Source organism: Salvelinus namaycush, chromosome 22, assembly GCF_016432855.1.
Source record: "Salvelinus namaycush isolate Seneca chromosome 22, SaNama_1.0, whole genome shotgun sequence".
Classification (NCBI taxonomy): domain Eukaryota; kingdom Metazoa; phylum Chordata; class Actinopteri; order Salmoniformes; family Salmonidae; genus Salvelinus; species Salvelinus namaycush.
This window is the reverse complement of record NC_052328.1, coordinates 24352705-24376775: the sequence shown is the minus strand read 5'-3', so window position 1 is coordinate 24376775 and position 24071 is coordinate 24352705. Positions and strand designations below refer to the sequence as shown.

At 43.3% G+C, this 24071-nt stretch overlaps 1 protein-coding gene across 1 annotated transcript; it reads right to left on the bottom strand.

The window, feature by feature from the left end:
• Positions 1-1762: 1762 nt before the first annotated feature.
• On the bottom strand, positions 1763-21098 carry LOC120017682 (muscarinic acetylcholine receptor M3-like). The gene is made up of 2 exons (XM_038960607.1): positions 20923-21098; positions 1763-4321 (listed from the first exon to the last, which is right to left on the bottom strand). The coding sequence occupies exons 1-2, from the start codon at positions 20952-20954 to the stop codon at positions 2440-2442; spliced, it is 1914 nt and encodes a 637-aa protein (XP_038816535.1). The 5' UTR covers positions 20955-21098; the 3' UTR covers positions 1763-2439.
• Positions 21099-24071: the final 2973 nt, after the last annotated feature.

Below are 24071 nucleotides of genomic sequence, written 5' to 3'. Positions count from 1 at the left end.
AGCAAAATCCATACACAAAAAAAGCCGGGTTGTTCATATTTTCTTTTTAGAACGGTATTCATCCGGTTCAGGCCTGAAGCATGGTGCATCACATATTTTGACAATACATTTTAAAATGGAGCTATTCCATTGTTTTAGCACTGGGTATTATTAAAAACATGTAGACAAATCACCTTAAATCACACTGTTTGCACGGTCAAATAACTTGTTGTACAATTGACGGAAATGTTCAATTTTGGAAATCACTGGCTTTGTGACGTAAGATGAAAAGAGCACCACTTTTCAGCTCCATATGCCATATGTAGCAGGGCTAAGCTAGTCTAACCATCCATATGCCATTTGTAGCAGGCCTAAGCTAGTCTGACCATCCATATGCTATATGTAGCAGGGCTAAGCTAGTCTAACCATCCATATGCCATTTGTAGCAGGCCTAAGCTAGTCTAACCATCCATATGCTATATGTAGCAGGGCTAAGCTAGTCTAACCATCCATATGCCATATGTAGCAGGGCTAAGCTAGTCTAACCATCCATATGCCATTTGTAGCAGGCCTAAGCTAGTCTGACCATCCATATGCTATATGTAGCAGGGCTAAGCTAGTCTAACCATCCATATGCCATATGTAGCAGGGCTAAGCTAGTCTAACCATCCATATGCCATTTGTAGCAGGCCTAAGCTAGTCTGACCATCCATATGCTATATGTAGCAGGGCTAAGCTAGTCTAAACATTTTCTTTTAAGTTTCATAACTATTCTCAGCTTTGGGATTCTATGGGAGAATCTCCGTTGGATTTCCTAGATTCCTCTCTTCCGTCCTCTCCTCACTTCCTTTAGAAAAAGCTCATAGAGAATTGAGGCGAGGAGGCAAGAAGAGAATGTGGAAACATGACACTTATATGAAATGAGACTATCCTCTCTCTAACGCATCATCATGCAAATTATGTTTACAGCGGTGGAATCCCAAAATACCAGTGTAAAGTGTTAAACATGTAGCGAGTTGAACTAGACATTTTATAGATAAAAGGATAAGTAACACATCCTTTTTTAAATGTGTGCATGCTTTTCTCCTCTGAGAAAACAACTGCTGTTTCAAAGGGGGTGTGGCAGATTTCAAAACTCTTCCATGTAAGGATGCAGCTGAGCATCCTCTGAATTGAAACTCTTTTCGGTTTCCGTGTCACCGAGGAGAGGAGGACGGAGGAGTGGAGGACAGACTTTGATCCAAAACTGAATCTCCCACTGTCTTATGGACCCACAACAGCATTTCCCTTATGGAAGTAAGCTGGAAGTTACTAGAGTGTAGAATTCTATTCATCCAGCAGATGCTGCTGTGGCACTGCCAAATCCTCTAGGAGCTAGAGACTTCATCTAGAGACCACAGACCAATCTTTTACTTAGGGAATTACATTTGGACAGCCAGTGAGAAGAAATGGAGAAACCTTTTCAAATATTATCCAATAATCAAAACCTTACAATTCATAATGACCGATCTCTTTAGCGTACAATTAATCATTAGGTATCAAGTTAGAAATATCATATTACCATTATTCAAAAACCTCTGGTACATTAACAACAATTGAATGAATTGATGCACTTACTGTCTCCAGCATGTAAACCACAACACACATTGAACACAATACCAGCTCACTGAGGTACTCAGAAACATTTTCAGACTGGCTCACAATCTATAGACGAAAATCTATAGACCAAATTATTACACAAAAATAACCATCAACTTTGAAACACCGGTTGTCACAAATTGGACACCGTTTTGTTTTAAATTCTCTTTTATAAGACACAAGAAAGCTATAACCAAGTTGAAGGCAATGTACAGAAGTCAGAGTAAAAAATAACAAAAAAATCTAGCTCAGTTAGCCAAAAGGGAGCTCAAAATCAATATGATGCAGTCTATTGACGCACAATGTTTTGGCCTTGGCTTTCAATGCGATATAACAGATGTACAGTTTACTTAGAAAACCCCAACTGCTCTGTACGATACAGCTCTACCACTGAGAAGGAAATGGTAAGAAATGGAAAACCCCAAATCCATAACACATATTATATCATATTATCTCCCTAGGTATCAATTGCACTTTGAATTGTCCCCTCATTGCATTTTAAGCCCTTGTTCTATTTGTTTTCACTGTCAGTCCTTTCAGCTGCACTTCTCTGAAATACTGAGAACTGGAACAATCTAGAGGAAGCTTTCACCACGGGAGCTCTCTTGAAGAAACAGAGGAATATGTCACTGTGGAGGTCGTGGCTCCACAGAGAACATCAGACACCATGCCTGGCCGCCTCCCTGGGAATCTCTGTGCAGTTAAAAACCACAGACAGAACCTTTAGGATGCCTCATCCATCCACTGTCCTGTCAGATCCCAGACTCATCATCATTAACATCATCATCATCATCACCAGATTCCCACTGGGTCTATATCCCGCTACGTTGAGTCTTTAGGAATTCTCCTGTGGAACACTACGGACTGCCGTTCCTGGAACTGCTGCTTCCTCCGCCGCTTGCGCTGGTCCCAGCGACAGAGCAGTATCATCTTGAAGGTGGTGCGGAAGGTCTTGTTGCACAGAGCGTAGCACATGGGGTTGACGGTGCTGTTGACGTAGCACAGCCAGTAGCCCAGCGCCCACAGAGCCTCGGGGATGCAGCCATTACAGAAGGTGTTGACTAGCACCATGATGTTGTAGGGTGTCCATGTGATGATGAAGGCAAACAGGATGGCGCTGAGGGTCTGTGCCGCCTTCTTCTCCTTCACCAGAGACATGCGCTTGCGCTTGGTGATCTGCGTCCGTGCCCTGGAGGCGAATCTCTTGGCTAGAGCTGCGTCTTTGAAGGAGATGGGCGCCGAGGTGCTGGTGGCAGAGGAGCCAGAGAGCGGCCCCACTCTGGTGGCCTGGAGGGCAGGCATGGACTGGACTTTGGATATCCGGGAGGGGAAGCGTTGGTGGTAGCTGCTGTTGTCTGTGTTGGCCCCATCAGGGGTGGTAGTAGTGGTGGTGGTAGAGAGGCCGTCCCGGCTGTCCTCCTCCCCCTTCAGGGGGTCCTCTTCTGAGGCTAGGTCCAGGTCCTCGCAGGAGGTGAGGTGAGAGTTGACGGCTGCCTTCATCCCCGGCAGGTTGAGGACTATGGAGAAGATAGCGTGGTCCTGAGGCATCATCCCTCTACTGTTTCCCTCCTCGTCCTCAGACGAGCCTGAGTGGTCCACTGACAGCCTGGCATTGTTGTTGTTCCAGCTGTCGCTGCTGCTGTGGTCAGCGTCCCCTTCCCCGGGCCGGGTGCTGCCAGGCCTCCAGGAGCGCATCATGGGCCAGCAGTGGAAGCGTGCGGCCAGCGCCCGGCCGGGGCTCTTTCTCTGGGAGGACTGGGTCAGCTCGTAGCTGCTGCAGCTCCTGGCACTACCAGCCTGGTGGTGGACGAAGTGAGCCCTCTCCCCTCCCCTGCCTCGGCTCCCTGAGCCCTGCAGGCCAGCCAGCTCCTGCGCGCGGTTCTGTGTCTCCCTATAGATACGCCAGTAGAGCACACTCATAATAGTGACAGGCAGGTAGAAGGCAGCCATGGCCGTGCAGAATGTAATGATGGGCTCTGAGAGGAACTGGATGTAGCACTTATCAGGGGGCACTGTGCGCTCCCCCACAAAGTACTGCCAGAACAGGATGGCTGGGGCCCAAAGGACCAGGGACACGAACCAGGCCAGGCCAATCATCAGGACAGCCCGCCGTGTGGTCCGCTTGGCACGGTAGGTGAGGGGCCGGGTGATGGAGAAGTAACGGTCAAAGCTGATGACCAGCAGGTTCATGACGGATGCATTACTGGCCACATAGTCAATAGCCAGCCACAGGTCACAGGCCCAGTTGCCCAGGGCCCACTGGCCCATGATGATGTAGGTGGTGTAAAGGTTCATGGAGATGACCCCGATGATGAGGTCAGCCACGGCCAAGCTGAGCAGGAAGTAGTTGTTGACAGTCTTGAGCTGGCGGTTGACCTTGAAGGATACCACCACCAGGATGTTGCCAATGATGGTGACCAGGGACAGGAGGCCAGTGAGGAAGACAATAAGGACCACCTGCCACACTGTGTGACCCCCCAGAGGGTCGTAGGTCAGAGAGGTCACCGTCTCATTGAGCGAGCCTGTGAGGTTGAAGAGGCCACTGAGGAAGGAGTCCTTGTAATCCGGGCTGGTTAGCTCTGGCCAGGGGTCCCTGTGGAGAGTGTTGGTGTCTGGGTAGATGATGCCCATTCCTGGGGAGCTGATGGTCAGGTAGAGGCCAGGGTCTGTGCTGTTGGAGCTCATCATGAAGTCCTGGCATATTCTGGGGAGAACACAGAGAGAGATAGATTACTACAATATACTGAGAACAGTACAATATACAGCAGGTGAGGCTAACAGAACAGTTTTTCACATTTACTGTAGGTGGACTGGCTGTTAAAGAGATTACTCACTTTTCTAGTCAAACGATATTGTTTGTAAACAATTTCTAGTCATACGTTTTGTGTTTAACCTTTGCAATTTTTTACCCAGTCAACGCTACACAAGCAATTTAGCTTTTGAAGATTAAAGTCACCGTGAAGGTTTTGTAGGAGTGTCCATTACAAAAACATAGTCCTCTGATCTTGCAAATTGCCAGATTGCCAAATTGCGCAGCACAACATGCCATCGTGTGATACATCCACAGCCTCAATCTGATTGCAAGCAGCATCTTTAAAAGCAACAATTACAGTAACGCTGTAAACAACACCAAGGCTTGGACACATCTCCTGTCAGACTGCTGGTGTGACTTAGCATACAGGTGGTAGCCTTTATTTCAATTCAGCTCCTGTGTCTCAGTAAAATACAGTACATCACAGTCCTTTCCGACCACCATTCATGGCCTGTCTGTTAACCTCACTGATAGGATAGAGAACAGAACATTACAGGCTCTCTCGCCCAAGGACAGCCATGGCCAGTGAGTGTTAGAAGAGATACCTCCCCTGCCCAGACAGAATAACACAAACATGTGCACACACATACACACACCAACGCGAACGCATAATACAGATAAACACTACAGAATTATAGAGGGAAATATTGAAACTCTATTTCAAGAGATATGAAAAGATGATTCTAATTTGACCTTTACAGGGATAATGAAAAAAACAACATAATTTTAAGTCAACTCAAATTTTATTTGTCACATGCAGCGAACACAACAGGTGTAGACATTACAGTGAAATGCTTACTTACAAGCCCTTAACAAACAATGCAGTTTTAAGAAAAATACCTAAAAAAATAAGAAATAAAGTAACAAATAATTAAAGAGCAGCAGGAAAATAACAATTGCAAGGCTATATACAGGGGGTACCTGTACAGAGTCAATGTGCTGGGGCACCATTTAGTCGAGGTAATTGAGGTAATATATACATGTAGGAAGAGTTATTAAAGTGACTTATGCGTAGATAATAACAGAGAGTAGCAGCAGGGTAAAAGAGGGCAATGCAAGTAGTCTGGGTAGCCATTTGATTAGATGTTCAGTAGTCTTATGGATTGGGGGTAGAAGCTGTTTAGAAGCCTCTTGGACTTAGACTTGGCGCTCCGGTACCACTTGCCGTGCGGTAGCAGAGAGAACAGTCTATGACTAGGGTGGCTGGAGTCTTTGACCATTTTTAGGGCCTTCCTCTGACACCGCCTGGTATAGAGGTCCTGGATAGCAGGAAGCTTGGCCCCAGTGACGTACTGGGTCGTTCGCACTACCCGCTGTAGTGCCTTACGGTCGGAGGCCGAGCAGTTGCCATACCAGGCAGTGATGCAACCAGTCAGGATGTTCTCGATGGTGCAGCTATAGAACCTTTTGAGGATCTGAGGACAAAATCTTGAAACAAATCTTTTCACTCTCCTGAGGGGGAATAGGTTTAGTCGTGACCTCTTCACGACTGTCTTGGTGTGCTTGGACCATGTTAGTTTGTTGGTGATGTGGACACCAAGGAACTTGAGGCTCTCAACCTGCTCCACTACAGCCTCGTCAATGAGAATGGAGGCATGATCGGTCCTCCTTTTCCTGTAGTCCACAATCATATCCTTAGTCTTGATCACGTTGAGGGAGAGGTTGTTGTCCTGGCACCACACGGCCAGGTCTCTGACCTCCTCCCTATAGGCTGTCTCGTCGTTGTTGGTGATCAGGCCTACCACTGCTGTGTCATCGGCAAACTTAATAATGGTGTTGGAGTCGTGCCTGGCTGTGCAGTCATGAGTGAACAGGGAGTACAGTAGGGGACTGAGCACACACCACTAAGGAGCCTCCGTGTTGAGGATCAGCGTTGCGGATGTATTGTTACCTACCCTAACCACCTGAGGGCGGCCCGTCAGGAAGTCCAGGATCCAGATGCAGAGGGAAATGTTGAGTCCCAGGATCCTTAGCTTATTGATGAGCTTTGAGTGCACTATGGTGTTAAACGCTGAGCTGTAGTCAATGAATAGCGTTCTCACATAGGTGTTGCTTTTGTCCAGGTGTGAAAGGGCAGTGTGATGTGCAATAGAGATTGCATCATCTGTGGATCTGTTGGGGCGGTATGCAAATTGGAGTGGGTCTTGGGTTTCTGGGATAATGGTGTTGATGTGAGCCATGACCAGCCTTTCAAAGCACTTCATGTCTACAGATGTGAGTGCTACGGGTCAGTAGTAATTTAGGCAGGTTACCTTAGTGTTCTTGGGCACAGGGTCTATGGTGGTATGCTTGAAACATGTTGGCATTACAGACTCAGACAGGGAGAGGTTGAAAATGTCCGTGAAGACACTTGCCAGTTGGTCAGCGCATGCTCAGAGTACACGCAGTATACGTCCTGGTAATCCATCTGGCCTAGTGGCCTTGTGAATGTTGACCTGTTTAAAGGTCTTACTCACATCGGCTGCGGAGAGCATGATCACACAGTCTTCCGGAACAGCTGGTGCTCTCATGCATGTTTCAATGTTATTTGCCTCGAAGCGAGCATAGAAGTAAATGAGTTCGTCTGGTAGGCTCGTGTCACTGGGCAGCTCTCGGCTGTGCTTCCCTTTGTAGTCTTTAATAGTTTGCAAGCCCTGCCACATCTGACGAGCGTCAGAGCTAGTGTAGTACATTTCGATCTTAGTCCTGTATTGACGCTTTGCATGTTTGATGGTTCGTCGGAGGGCATAGCGGGATTTCTTCTAAGCTTGCGGGTTAGAGTCCCACTCCCTGAAAGTGGCAGCTCTACCCTTTAGCTCCGTGAGGATGTTGCCTGTAATCCATGGCTTCTGGTTGGGGTATGTACGTACAGTCACTGTGGGGACAACATCATCGATGCACGTATTGATAAAGCCAGTGACTGATGTGGTTTTCTTCTCAATGCCATCGGAAGAATCCCGGAACATATTCCAGTCTGTGCTAGCAAAATAGTCCTGCAGTTTAGCATCTGCTTCATCTGACCACTTTTTTATTGACCGAGTCACTGGTGCTTCATGCTTTAATTGTTGCTTGTAAGCAGGAATCAGGAGGATAGACTTATGGTCAGATTTACCATATGGAGGGCGAGGGAGAGCTCTGTGTGTGGAGTGAAGGTGGTCTAGAGTTCCCCCCCCCTTTTTTCCCATTTAACATGCTGATAGAGATGATGTAAAACGGATTTAAGTTTCCCTGCATTAAAGTTCCCGGCCACTAGGAGCACCGCCTGGATGAGCGTTTGCTTATGGCCATATACAGCTAATTAGTGTAGTCTTAGTGCCAGCATCGGTCTGTGGTGGTATGTACGCAGCTACGAAAAATACAGATGAAAACTCTCTAGGTAGATAGTGTGGTCTATAGCTTATCATGAGATACTCTACCTCAGGCGAGCAAAACCTTGAGACTTCCTTAGATATCGTGCACCAGCTGTTGTTTACAAATATACATAGATCGCCACCCCTTGTTTTACCAGAGGCTTCTGTTCTATCCTGCCGATACAGTGTGTAACCCGCCAGCTGTATGTTATTCATGTCGTCGTTCAGCCACAACTCTATGAAATATTACAGTTTTTAATGTCCCGTTGGTAGGATATACATGCTTTTAGCTCGTCCAATTCATTTTCCAGTGATTGTACGTTGGCCAGTAGTTTGGATGGCAAGGGCAGATTAACCACTCAACGGATCCTCACAAGGCACCCCGATCTCTTTCCACGATATCTTTTCCGTCTCTTTCTCCTGCGAACGATAGAGATGAGGGCATGTTCGGGTGTCTGGAGTAAATCCCTCTCGTCCGACTCATTAAAGAGAAATTCTTCGTCCAGTTCAAGGTGAGTAATCACTGTTCTGATTTCCAGAAGCTCTTTTCGGTCATTGGAGACGGTAGCAGCAACATTATTTACAAAATATGTTACAAAAAATGCAAAAAAACGAACAGAACAGCATGGTAGGTTAAGAGCCCATGAAACGGCAGCCATTCTCTCCGGCGCCATCTTACTGTATTTAGAGTCAAAGAAAGCCTCCAGCCTCCAAACTGAAGTTGACTACAACAAACGTTTTGCCTGCTGTAATTTTTGGAAAGAAAGTGAGCTGAGACAAGGGGGCTAGAGGGGAGGGAGGAGAGCAGAGAAGAGGCTAACAACGTCACAGAACACAATGCCAAGGACTGAATCCAAAGTGAGAATGAAGTTATAAGCTAGCTAGAGCACTCTGCACTCCATCACATTATGTGCTCACACTCACACAACAATGTCTACATCTGGATCTCTTGGGCAAACCAAGTACGGGCTTGAAGAGGGGAAAACGGATGGATGGAGCATTCCCACTCCCAGTTCTTTGGCTCTGAATCTCCCCGTCTCGCTGTCTGAAAGCTCAGAGAGCGGTTTATTTTCCCCAGGATGTTTGCTAATTAGTTATTGGATTCTGCTGCTGTGATGGCCCACTGGATATGAAACCATTGAGGAGAGTTCTTCCTTTGGCAGGCAGACAACCTGATGAATGCAATTTCATTAAGAAATCGTCCAATTATATTTTCTGGGAGAGTGATGGAAATAGTTCACATGTTTAAATATTAACTATTTTCATGCCATACTAAAATGGTACCCATTACATTTCTAAATCTCAGTTTGAGTTTGTTGAATTCTGTATATAACTTTATCTATGTCTCTGTTGAAGGCTTTGTATGTTGGCCTCAGCTGCTACCCTGGGCCAGACTAGGTGAGGAACACCAGAGTAGACCTGGCACCAGTGGGCACACCTGGCACCCTCAGCCACATCCCCCTAGAGCACCTCCTTTGATGCCTCACACCTGTGCCCTGACAGTACCCCCACCGTCCCACAATGCACTGCTGCTTTACCCCATGTGCCCCAAGCTGCACTCAGCCATCTGTGGCAAGGGAAAGAAGAGTGACACGCTCAGAAACACACACACACACAAATGTAGGCACCCACTGGGCTCACACTGGTTGAATCAACATTGTTTCTACGTCATTTCAAAAAAATGACGTTGAACCAACGTAGAATAGATGTTTGTGCCCAGTGGGCCTACATTGAAACAGGTTTTAAAAGAAACCATACCTGCCCACTCACTTTAACACCCACACACTCACATCACATACACTCTCTCATTCACACACACACCAAGTTCCTCCGCTTTATGATAAAAAACAAAGAAAGTCTTCACAACGCAAATAATTATTTACGAATTAAATTCCACTGAATGTAAAGGTGTCACTAATGAGGGCTAAACATCTTTAAATTCCACTGAATGTAAAGGTGTCACTAATGATGGCTAAACATCTTTAAATTCCACTGAATGTAAAGGTGTCACTAATGATGGCTAAACATCTTTAAATTCCACTGAATGTAAAGGTGTCACTAATGATGGCTAAACATCTTTAAATTCCACTGAATGTAAAGGTGTCACTAATGATGGCTAAACATCTTTAAATTCCACTGAATGTAAAGGTGTCACTAATGATGGCTAAACATCTTTAAATTCCACTGAATGTAAAGGTGTCACTAATGAGGGCTAAACATCTTTAAATTCCACTGAATGTAAAGGTGTCACTAATGAGGGCTAAACATCTTTAAATTCCACTGAATGTAAAGGTGTCACTAATGAGGGCTAAACATCTTTAAATTCCACTGAATGTAAAGGTGTCACTAATGATGGCTAAACATCTTTAAATTCCACTGAATGTAAAGGTGTCACTAATGAGGGCTAAACATCTTTAAATTCCACTGAATGTAAAGGTGTCACTAATGAGGGCTAAACATCTTTAAATTGGCAAAATACCTGAGAGAGGAAATGCGTCTCTGTAAGGATTACTGATTGAACATAAGGACAAGTTCATCTTCAACTTCTCATTAAAGAGAGAGAGAGAGAGAGGATTATGACTCCCTGGGGCTACTGTACCAGGCCCACAGGATGTGGTTGATCTAAGTCCAGAGGGAATAAGCCAAAATGCCAGAATACCAGGTTACTCCTACTTTAACCTGACACGTGACAACCACCACACCAAAGAATTACCCCATGGGGTCAGAGATACAGGACCTCAAATTCCAAAATTTGAATAAAGTGCGATTCGACACAGGGACACTGTAACGGTCGTCGTAATCCTCCTCCTCGGATGAGGAGGAGAGGCGAGAAGGATCAGACCAATATGCAGAGTGGTTAGTGTCCATGATTATTTAATGAATACAGACTGAACACTTAACATACAAAAACAACAAACGTGACAAACCGCAAACAGTCCCGTGTGGTGCTAACACAGACACGCGATACAACCACCCACAACCACACACGTGAACCCCGGCTGCCTAAGTATGATTCTCAATCAGGGACAACGATCTACAGCTGCCTCTGATTGAGAATCATACCAGGCCGAACACAAAACAACCCGACATAGAAAAACACACATAGACAACCCACCCCAACTCACGCCCTGACCAACTAAATAAATAAAAGAAAAAGGAACAATAGGTCAGGAACGTGACAGACACTCAATAACAGTGATGAGAAACACTGTTGTCTTTCTGTCACACAACAAATCTTTACTCAACTAAATGGCTGGGAAGAGGAGAATACAGTATTTTCCACTGAAATGTACTTTATCAAGCATTTGGCAGACAAGCACTAGAGGCAAACGATTACCTTGTTTTCTGTCATGGTCAGTTAGAATTCTGCTCAGCTTTGGTGAAGTGCTCAAGAAGGATGGCTATTTTTACTCCTTAAAGACTCATTAAAGGGCCAATATGCAGTTCTGGACACCCCACCACTGTTTTTGGTGAATAGCTGAGGGATAGGACTGGAGAAATGTAACCACTGTCCAATTCATAGACAGAGCTATGGATACAAGATCTGACCATCCATGAGATCAAAATGATAGTTTTACAATTTTTTGACGGAATACAGTGTGGAGTAAAACAAGCTTATGTTTTGGGGTTCTGTTGTAGAACAACAGTTGAACTAAGCTCATGAGGCATTTGTAAGTTATATTTAAGCAATAAGGCCCGAGGAGGTGTGGTATATGGCCAATATACTACGGCTAAGGGCTGTTCTTAGGTACGACGTAACGCTGAGTGCCTGGACACAGCCCTTAGCCGTGGTATATTGGCCATATACCAGAAACCCCCGAGGTGCCTTATTGCTATTATAAACTGGTTACCAACGTAATTAGAGCAGTTCAAATAAATGTTTTGTCATATCCGTGGTATACGGTCTGATATACCATGGCTGTCAACCAATCAGCAATCAGGGCTCAAACCACCCAGTTTATAACCTCCAATAATCAATGGGTATTATTTAAAAGCCCAAAATTGATGTACCAATTGGAGATTGCCCCTTTAAATACATAGGCCTAGCTTCGGCTATCGAGCTGCTTTATAAAAACTGTCTCCAGGTATTTTTGGAGACATAGGTGATCAATACTCGTTTTCCCCATCCTTACACGATCTGTTCTTTGACATTTTGAAGCATTTGTCACTGCATGGTGAGACACATCAATCCCATATGTCAAAAGCCAGGAATCCATTTTGACGGCCGAAATGGACAAATCTGGACCATTTCATCAACACAGTAAAAGAAACACGCAGAAATATGAAAAAAATAAAAGAGATATGGTAATGACTAAAGCACTTTGGGGGAATTCACCTTGCACCACCAATGCATAACACCTGCGTGTATGGGTGATTAACAGCAGCCCTTTTGCTAGCTGTTCCCATACTTCCAGTCAGTGGCCAACGACTATCCATTTAAAAGCGCATCTCGGCAGAAATGCAAATATATAATAAAAATTCATCATATTTTTTGCTAAATGAAGATAGGGGAAACACTGTTACAGTGTGCTGCAGAGAGAAATTATGGCACCATTTCAAACCATGAACCGGACACGACATACAATTACACTAAAGTACATAGCAGTTTATTTAATAAACCTTGATTGAAATTGCCTTGAATTTCAACCATGACTATACCATGCCCATATATGCACATACAATACCAAATACTGGATGGTCTAGACAGTGTGAGCCGTGATAATGCAAAGCTGAGTGGGCAGTGTGGGCAGAGTGAATCCTGCCAGTGTGAATAAGCACTGATGGTGATCTGGGAAAATGTGCACTGTATTATGCTTATAAAATCCCTTCAGTCCCAATGAATGAACTACCAATGAATTCTGGAGCACGTAATAGATATTTACCAGCATGGCAGTGATTATGGGAGCTTGGCTTTACACAGAACCAATGGCCAGACTGATACACACCCAAACTGGAGCATGTAGAATTACAAGACAAACGTAATTGTTTTGTCCTGCCAAAATGAATAGTAAATTCAGTCAGTGGGATATATTCGAGGGTGAAACGAGATCTTGTGAGCAGATTGTGGTCACTGTGTCTGTCTGCTGTGGAGTCATCGAACCTGTTTTATTGAACAATAAGTCTGATCCTGTCTAACAAACACAATACCAGGGAATGACCCACATTTCTTATAAATTGGATGTTTCAATCCTTCTGAGGCAATGCTTTGACTTCAATGACTGAATAGACAGTATTTATCTTTATATACAATACTGTCTAGTATACTGAAGTTGTGATTTGTGCAAAGAACATATTCGTTCTTGGAACAGTCAACACATTCACTGAGATTAGCTGTTAAATTTGCTGATTAACAATATATTCAAAACATACTGTATACAAAGGTATTTGAGTTCGTAAGGCTAAACACACTTTTTCCCAAAATACGATAGGATGACTTTATCTGTGCTGTTTCTTGTGATAAACCCAAGCAGAATAGGTTTATTTTAGGAGAATCCAGAAGTCTACAGTTCCAGTTTAGCATCAGGGCAGGTCTTATAGGAAACACCAACATAAAGTGTTTTAATAGGGCGTTGAGCCACAACGAGAAGACAGAACAGCTTCAATGCACCTTGGCATAGATTCTACAAATGTCTGTAACTGGAGAAATTCCATAATTGGGTGTTATGTTCATGATGGTGGAAAACGCTGTCTCAGGCCCCGCCTCGGAATCTCCCATAAGTGTTCAGTTGGGTTGAGATCTGGTGACTGAGACACACACACACACACACACACACACACACACACACACACACACACACACACACACACACACCCACACACACACACACACACACACACACACACACACACACACACACACACACACACACACACACACACACACACACACACACACACACACACCTTTTAAACTCCCTATGCTCATTTGAGACCCCTCTTTCAAAGTCACTGAGATCTCTTCTTCTAGCCATAGGAGCCAACATTTCATACATGACCCTAAACATGGGATGCTAATTGCTTAAATAGCTCAGGAACCACACCTGTGTGGAAGTACCTGCTTTCAATATACTTTGTATCCCTCATTCACTTAAATGTTCCCATTATTTTGGCAGTTACCTGTACCCTTGCAGGTCCTTGATACCAAGAAACAGTCCACTATAAAGTCTGGCTAACTTTGTTTGTGCTCTTTTATTATGATAGGCAGTAAGGAAAGTACTTTTTATTGTGGCATCTTTAGTAGAGACTCAAAGTACTACAACAATGTCTCCCTCTGGAATGCTTACATTGGAATCATTACTTATAAACAGGAACATTTGAGTCGACTAGAGCTCAATGAGATGAAAAAACGAAAAGGATGTTGTCCCATTTCTAGCAGCTGCCAAAGGATCATGGGATTTTCACAGTTCCTGACAGCCTCCCTAAAGAGTCTGGTGGAATCCACAAAGCCTCCCGCGCCAGGCTCAGTCAGGGATCTATCAAACACAAGGCTAGGACCTTCACTCTGACAGTACAGCACACACAGTCTTCTAGACCAGACCTTAAAGGGATGATCATTTATCTACTACTACAGAGTCAGATGAACTAGTGGATACCATTTTTATGTCCCTGTGTCCAAAATGAAGGAAGTTAGAGGTAGTTTTGCGAGCCATAGGTCTATGGGTATCTGATAGGTCTATGGGTCTGTAGCATGTTAGCAGATACCCATATACTTCCAGTCATTGCGCTAAAGATAGTTAGCAATTGCGCTAGTGCTAGTTAGCAACTTCCTTCAAACTGCACACAGAGACAAAAATTGTAACCACGAGTTATTCTGACTTGGGGAAGATAAAGGTCCTCATTGTCAAAATCCCGAAGTATCCCTTTAAGCTTGCTATCTACGTATGGAGGGGAGGAAAAAACAACTATTAATTATATCAATCAATATTATGTCCCTATAAGAAAACCCTTTGAAGAACCCTTGATGGTTCCAGGTAGAACCTTTTGGTTCCAAGTTGAACCATTTTGGGTTCCATGTAGAACCCTTTCCACAGGAGGTTCTACATGGAACCCAAACATGTTCTATCTGGAACCAAAAAGGGTTTTACCTGGAACCAAAAAGGGTTCTCCTACGGGGACAACCGAATAACCCTTTTGAGTGTAGAGTAAAGTATAGTATGGTCTAGCTAGATTATAGCCTACCTCTTGATGCGTGTTCTAACTCATTTCTGAAATGCTCTCTGTGCACTATCAATTACTAAAGATAATCATTTGTTAAGATATTATCTCAAAGTGTACAGTCATACCCCTCTCACAATAAAGCATGAGATTCTATACACGTTTTCATTCCAACGATACACTATCACGATCCATCCTTAAAAGGCAGTGTGGCCAGTCGTCTATTGAAGAGGGACTCGAAGGAGGGAAAAAACACACTCCCTCCAATGTAAACACCCCTTAGCACAGGGAAAGGTTTCTTTAAATGTGAGCTTGGAATTTGCTCGAGAAACTCACGAGTGATCACCTCCTTGTACAGAGAGTGTAACTCATCTCAACAACACCTTGTTGTGTTTATGTGCAAAGAGAGGTACGGATCCCTCTTTAGGGGCTAGGACAGCCACCCCTTTTCTCTGTGACGGGATGGACACCATGTCTACAAGTGCTTTACTGTATACTTTATCTCTCTCCCCCATCTCTCCCTCTACACGCACCATTGTTCACCCTCGCTCAAACACAGCAGAGGACACAGAGAGAGTCCTGGCAAAAATAATCCATCTATCATAGCTCGATTGACCAGAGGGAGTTGTCCATGGCAACTTGGCTGGAATACAATACAACTATTTCTAAAGGTTTTAAGTAAGGCTCATACAGAATGTTAAGAGATGGCTATTGGACTACACTAGTTGTTGTTTTTAGGACTTACTGTATGGGGATCTATTTTAGGCTGACGCTAAAGGTAGACTCAGCGAGATGACGTTGCAACAAACATCACGTAGATATTTAGATGAGTGCGACGCAACACTTTTCCCTCACACAGTCACACGGAGTATCTGCGCTTCACGCTGCCACAATGTGGTAGATAAGGGATCAAAACAGCAGAGAAGTTTGCCTCGTCTTCAAGGTGGGTGGGAAGGCAGTTGGTTATGACATACATTTTGCCGGAGGAGGTGCACAGTAGCCTAAGTAATCAGTATCCTATCACCAATGTTTTATAAAAAAAATATATCACCTTTGGGAGCAGCAAAACTCTTTACATATATTTTCTCCAGATTCTGTGAAAAGTTTGGACTCATTATGTGCGATTCCCATGAAAATAAAGATGCCAGTGACCGTAGGAAGCCAGTTTAGAAACATCATGTTGTTATATAAGACTGATTATTGTTTTTAGTTGACCACTTTCCTCTGTCGGCCGTGGAGCTAAATCCGCCTGTTTGTTTGTTTACGTTTACAATTATTCACAAAATAGGACAAATATAGCAACCCCCAAATATTAATAAATATGATTATTATTATTAATACTATTATATGTGGCAAAGTCCCCATACAGGCCATATCAGCAGCTAAACGGTAGGCTAATCTTATTTGGTAGACAATGTCCATGGCTTGGACATGCAATGCAATTTGAAATGCGAATTCAATGTGTAGGATAATATTTCCATGTTGAAGCCAATTTTTATTTTTTGACATAAAAAAAATGGATAAAGGTTTTTTATAACTTGGGCTATTATAGGGTTACTGTATAGTATTTAATAAACTATCTTCAACGGAATGGACAAACCAGATTTTGTGGGTTTTGACACTCTTATGTAGGTGTCATACCGAGGCAATAAAATATCACAATATGTCACAACGTGTCTAAATAAGTGCCATAACAGTGTTATGACAATGTTATGACAGGTTATGATGAGTTATGTCAGCTGTTATGACAGGGTTATGCTTAAAATAAAGTGTTAACCTAAACTTTAAAGTTGTAAAATGTAACTAAGATACATTTTCTCATCTACACACACACGGCTGCAGTTGGCCAGGGTGTGTCATGTTGTATCATCTCCATCACTGCTTCCTCCTGAACAGCCAAATATAGCCCTATATGATTACCTTCTGTAAAGGTGCCTGCTGGTCACATCTGTCTACCCATGAATCAATCTCTTATTTTCAGTTGACCTTTTCATAATGAGCATGGCCCCAATTTTGTCACCATGCCACACAAAAAGTATGCTTCTAGTAGTGATGGGGGAAAAAAAATCTATATCGTATTGTATCGTTTTGACAATATCGCAATATTATTTTTGCGCTAGTTGGCTGTACCTGCACCAAAACTCCAGTATTTTTCCTTCATAGCTTGTTCTCCATCTTCTTTTTAAATAGGGAGCAAATTTGTTTCGACACTTTTATTTCCATGACTGATCAAAACTAATTTTCTCATGGCTCTCTCTTGTCCCTCTGCAGCAGAAATATGGTGAGCAATATGTTTGGAACATCGAATCACAATAAAATCACAGTATCGAATCGAAATACATATAGAATTGTGATAATCGCAATTCATATCGCATCGGCCTCTAAGTATCGTGATAGTATCGTATCGTGAGGTCCCTGGCAATTCCCAGCTTATAATAGCTTATACCCTCCCTCCCCCTGCACACACACAAGCACGCATGCAGTGTACCAGACGGTCTGTCGCATTCCAATCCTATTCACACATGCCAAGTATCCAAAGGAACCACTTGGGACCACTTGGGAAGAGTACTGAGGTACAATTCTGTCCAGACTATGTATTGGACACTCAGTAAGGCCTCATAGTAGAAAAAAACAGGTGAAAGTCATCTCTGTATTGGCAGAGACTTGGCTTGCAGGATCCCTGCAGTTTACTGTGAATCACAGAGCGAGACAGCTTAGTGTCCTTGAATTACTTGTTTCTCTCTTACTTTGAGTACATAGTCAACACTGCTGCTTTCACTTTTGTTTGTTTGTTTGTTTACCTCTTACAATATTAATATGTGCTCTTTAGATGTTTTGAAACGGGTGTGATCTTATTTATAGTAGCTGTTCTTTAATTTAATGTTCAAAACAAATAAAGTATGAATGCATGCAGTGATAACATGAACTCACACAGAAGTCACAGATTGAAGGAAACAGCATAAGAGGCTATACATTACAAAATCACTAAAAGCAAAGGATTAAGAGCCAAATAGAAAGGTTTGTGGGTGAGAGAGAACATTTCTTATAGATAGACCACCCAGAGTAAAGACTTATTTCAAAATTCAATTTCATGCCTTTCTCCAAACCTACAGTTGAAACCCGAACAAAAGCGTTAACATTTATACACATCCAATTGCCTAGCAGTCCTGCAGCACAGCAAGTTGTTTTATCACTTACAACTGTATGTTTCATTGGGTGCTCACAAGTTAATGGGCCTTGAATGCCATTGGGGACAGGCGAGTGATAGATTAACCATGCTTACCGATTGCTACCCTGCCAGAACTGCCAGACACAGTGTTGCGTGTTCTGTCTGTCACTGTTCCCGACAGCGATAGGGGAATAGCCAGTAGAGAGTCTCTTGTTAGTTAGCATCAGGAACAAGGCCTGAGCTCATTTTCCATTTAGCAACTCTCATTACTAGCGTACAGAACAATAAGGGTTGGTTGGTGCCTTGGCGTGCTGGGAGTATAAGTGGAGGAATAGAGACCGTACGGTCCTGCTATGAAGACATTACGCTTGGCGTGCTGGGAGTATAAGTGGAGGAATAGAGACCGTAAGGTCCTGCTATGAAGACATTACGAGGATGGCGCCATGATGAGAGGGAAAGGTCTTCATCTCTACTGGGTCAGTGGTACTGCTAATATACAATATGAGCAGTAGCCTAATACATAGCCACATAGTGTGAGGAGAACCACACAGCAGACCAAAACCCAGAGACATGTTCTGTAAGAGTAAAATCTATGTATTTTCATCTCAGTGCTTATAGTAACGTAGTGTCTGGTCAGAGGTAATGTACGTAAAATGAGGCGGCTCTCACACCGTCTATAAAAACATACAGTTTAGCCAGGAAGCCCGCAGGTTGAGCTTGTAGTCATAACTTTTTAACACCCTTTATTTATTTAACACTGTCATATACGTTACACTCACCTCTGTGACAATTTTCTAATGGTTAAATACCATTTCAGAATTGCTGTAGGCTACAACACCACAACCACATAGTCAGTGGCCCGCCAGACCCCTCATACTGTACCCAATGTGTTTTTTTCCCTTCACGGTAGTTGATCCAAAAGCGTAAACGTTGGTCTCCAACCCTAGTAAAATAAATGACTTGTATGCCCCCAGCAGTCTGGCACAGGTTGAAGGTTCTCTGGAAGTCTGCCCTAAACCGCTTCCCTCTTTATCAACAGCACCGTTTTCTCCTTAAGAGCCCCTCTTGAGTCAATGTTTTCAGACGTCACAACCGATCAAGGTGGCCCTTAAACTTATTTAAACAGCCTTCAGAGTGAGTGTATTACTCAATGACGAGATCAGTAGGTAGACATGGTAGACTGTAAATGCTCAGGCTGTTTGGCAATCCCTGCAGCACCAAAGAGTCGAGAGCAGTAGCCATTTTGTACCGCCTCCCAAAATCAAAATAAAAGTCTGATTATGACTTATCTTTTACTTCTCCATGTTTTATCTCTGTCTCATGCATTATGTACTGATGAGTGTCTGGAGAGTGTGGGAGAAACGCTAAATCCCCTGGCGGGAAGACCAAAGCCATTATACGGTTATTCTCTGCTTCCCCACCCATGTCCCAGAGTGACCTCCGCCTGGAATGAAAGTTCCTTGCACCAATTCGTCATCCATGACCACACTGATATGATCTCCCAGTGAACACGCAAACTGTGAAATATGAGTGTTTAAGATGAGCTCTACTCCACAGTATTTGTAGTGGGTTCATTTATTCCAAATGCTTGTTTTGTGAAGTGTTTGTACAGATATTGGATACGCCCAAGAACCAACACTATGATGTACTGAGAGCAACAACAGTCCTTTGTATATCTTCTAATCTAGCTCCAATGTCAACAGGGGCGTGGAAAGCTCCAAGATTTTAGTGAATCAAGTGTGACAAATAATTTCTCACACAAACAGGAGGACATGAAGCATGATGATGGCATATCAAGTCTTGCATGGAGGTCGTAATTGGTATAAACACAGCAACTTAAAATAAGCAACAAACAATAACATTTTGGTAATGAGGCCGACAATTACTCAACAGAGTCCCTATAATTAGACTTTAGCTTTGATGAAAATCGGCATACCAAATCAAAGACAGAAGTGTTTCAACACAACAATCGTCAAGATAAGAGTTCAATTGGTGTTGTGGCAAATTGATTCAACCTCCAGCCTCCAACCTTTGATCAGATGACCAAGGCAGCAGATTGCTTCCAGTTATTTGGGATATCTTCAGAGAAAATAAGGTTACCTAGGAAAATAACACTATTATGCTGCTTGAATAACATCAATCAATAAACATAAGATTTAATTGTGATCATTTTGTAGACACATTTTTTTATTTTTAAATTGCACACTTCATATGTTTTGGATTTTCTTTATCTATCATAATTCCTCTAATTCATCACTACCCACACACACTGTTTCTTTAAGTCCTTTCTAAAGTCACTGATAATAAGTTATACTTCTCTCCTCAGGTCTATCCTAAAGGCACATGAAAACATCTGAGTCAAAACAAGTCAATTCGTTTCCCCTGCTTTGGACCAAACTGCTGGGGTGGGCAAACCCTTTTTGCAGAGAGAATCAATACCACCAAGAAATGCTAGTAACCAATCTGAATCAAGGAGCACAAAGCAAGGGCGAGCGGTCTCTCAGAGAAACCAAATACACAGGAAAACGTCATTCCTTTCTTCCTGAACTCTTGAGTACGCAGCTCACTTCAAAGTTCCTTCTAGGTATTTGTTTAAATGGGCAAACTTTTTCATGAGATTGCTTTAGTAATCAGGTCCTACATTTTCTACAATTCAGCAATTATTGCAGTTTAAAAAAAATAACAATGATGCCTTTTTACCTGAGGGCATTTAAATTACTAGAAAATACTGGAATTTCTATGTAGCACATTATCATAACTAGGTTAAATGACATCAGTGCTTTCAAATAATGTCCCCATTCACCTTCATGAATACTGCCCTTGTACCTTCTGTTTCTTACCCAACTGACATCAAAGTGCTAAAGCTAAACATCCGGGCGGACAGAGGTAGAAGTCACATTTAATCCAGCATCACCAACGAGTCCGGGAAACACACTTGACAAATAAAATCTGTATTACCATGGAACTGACATATATCAATGAGCAGCCAGCATATGTTTTTCTTGATGTGTGCACAGCGGCGACAGTGCTAGCGCGATTACATAATTCTAAACAGAGCTCAAGGTATTTAGTTAATCAGTAACCCCTTTACAGTGGCCATTGAAACACTCAGCTGATCGAAGAAGAGACATGGCTATTCACTTGACCTTAGGTGTTTTATGTACTTAGAATTGATTTTAAACCCACATCCGGGATCTGTCAGAAACGTACATAAATGTCCCCTCCCCTGTTTGCATAGTTTATGTGATATATTTCAATGATTTGTTGTGACTGCCACTCTGAATGAGGTAAATGTTAATTAGCTGTGAGTTGTTTAGCTAGAAATATGACCAGGCCAATGGTGACAATGGTGTGGTAGCAAGTTCCACAATGCATATCACAATCATCATCTAGCTGAGTTTAGAAAAGGAACATTTATGAAAAACCTCGTCAACTCGTCACAACAATCTCTCTTCAATTTTGAGCATTATAGTAAAAAAAGCAGGGGAGATGCTTGTTTTTGTCCTCTCTTCTCTGGAGTTAAAATTAGACAAGAGATGTCTGACTTTTCAGACTTAAGAGCTTGCAGAGCTTTCTGAGTTTTGAAGTTCTGAGTTTTGAAGTTCCTTCACCTTATGTCAAATCAACCTTTACATTTCAGAGAGAATCTGATGCACTTCCATTGCACCTGTCCCAGAACTAACTGGGAGGAACCTGTGTTTCCTCTCAAGTCCGTTGTGGATGAGGAGCAGGTTCATCGGAAAGGTCCTGTCAATCATGACAGGGTCCTCTGTAAAAACCACCAATCTGTATCGATCTGTCAAGTAAACAATCCAGTGCTGAAACTAGTGAGTGAACACCGAGCAAACATCGGACATTACTTCCCTGAGTTTTTTCTCCGTCTTTCTCTTTTCATTTCCTGGGAGGGACTAGATGCAATACCCAATGAAACCCAGGAGAGATAAAACTATAAATACTTCAGTCATTGTGTTTTTTATGTAATGTCCACAATGTACTGTAATCGACACCATTTCCAAGGGTCCGCAAGGGCCACCGTAATGGCTCATGGAAGGAAATGTTACATTCAAGTGGTTTCCATTTCAAAGTTACCAGTCATATTCCACACGTTTCAGATTCCCATCTCCAATACCCAACTGCCCTATTCTATCAGGGCTGTCCAATAACCACTCTAAATGATGGAAATGACTATGTAAAACAAGCTGTTTTAGATTCATGGCATCATGAGCATTCTTGATCTTTGTCCCCTTGAGAAATATGATTCTCGTTTGGACTGCTCGGAGACATCACTTCCTGCTGACACAGGATCTGCTAGGTGATCATGAAAAATGTCTAAGGTCATAACTAGGACTGCATAATTTGCACCTCCCGTTTTTGAAATACTGAAAGCACAACATAGATGTATCAAGCTTCACACAATTCACTACAACAGCTGCTCAAAATCAACAGCATAGGGTAAATCAAGTCAAATTAAGAATGCATATATTTTATCACCATATCTCCTAGCTAGGCAGATCATTACTGGTGTGTCTGCTGAGGCCAGCGTTATGAAGGTGACCTTACCCTCCATGTTCTTTACACCTAATAGCTTTCAGACTCATTGCTCATCCCTCAGACGGAACCTGATATTTATAACGGCCAGACAGTCAGGAAGAGTGACAGCGTGACACCAAGGTTGTCCTCTGTACTATAAAAAGCCCAGACAAACAGCAGTTGGGGAATGTAAACTAAACACCCTCCCCAAATGATAAACCCTGCTACGTCCAGATACATTGTATATACAAAGCTGTGAGAGAACACTACTATCCCTCTTTATCGGTCTTGTCCTGACGGGTTGTTTAAGGAGCGAGGTAAGGAGGACAGTCATAATATTGGAGTACTGAGGAGCCAATGGACAACGAATAAAGAATGTAGTACAGTGAGGGGACAGATTGAACTGGGCATAACCTACAGCTGTGGTACAGTGAGGGGACAGATTGAACTGGGCATAACCTACAGCTGTGGTACAGTGAGGGGACAGATTGAACTGGGCATAACCTACAGCTGTGGTACAGAGAGGGGACAGATTGAACTGGGCATAACCTACAGCTGTGGTACAGTGAGGGGACAGATTGAACTGGGCATAACCTACAGCTGTGGTACAGTGAGGGGACAGATTGAACTGGGCATAACCTACAGCTGTGGTACAGTGAGGGGACAGATTGAACTGGGCATAACCTACAGCTGTGGTACAGAGAGGGGACAGATTGAACTGGGCATAACCTACAGCTGTGGTACAGAGAGGGGACAGATTGAACTGGGCATAACCTACAGCTGTGGTACAGTGAGGGGACAGATTGAACTGGGCATAACCTACAGCTGTGGTACAGTGAGGGGACAGATTGAACTGGGCATAACCTACAGCTGTGGTACAGAGAGGAGACAGATTGAACTGGGCATAACCTACAGCTGTGGTACAGTGAGGGGACAGATTGAACTGGGCATAACCTACAGCTGTGGTACAGTGAGGGGACAGATTGAACTGGGCATAACCTACAGCTGTGGTACAGTGAGGGGACAGATTGAACTGGGCATAACCTACAGCTGTGGTACAGTGAGGGGACAGATTGAACTGGGCATAACCTACAGCTGTGGTACAGTGAGGGGACAGATTGAACCGGGCATAACCTACAGCTGGATCAGAGGCCTGATTAAAGCAATCACTGGTCAGTCACATCTAATCAATGCTACTTTACACAGCCAGCCCTTCTTTCCTCCAACAGACAGCATGCGACCCGAATCAATCTCCACAGTAATATCAGAGAGGTTTGAAACCTATATTCAGTCTCTTTGTTTAATATCAAAGGAAAAGGGAAACTTATAAAGAGAGAAACAGAGAGAGATTCTAAGGGAGCAAGGGACAGAATGAGACAGTGAGAGAGGGTGAGACAGAGAGAGATAGCGAGAAGACCACTTAGGAAGTTAAGATAGTTTGCTGCTGTCTTTTTCAATG

Coding starts and splice junctions, on each gene's coding strand:
- LOC120017682 (XM_038960607.1), bottom strand. CDS start 20,954: ATGTTTAGCTTTAGCACTTTGATGTCAGTTGG. Junction 4,322..20,922: donor AGCACTTTGATGTCAGTTGG/GTAAGAAACAGA, acceptor TGTTCTCCCCAG/AATATGCCAGGACTTCATGA.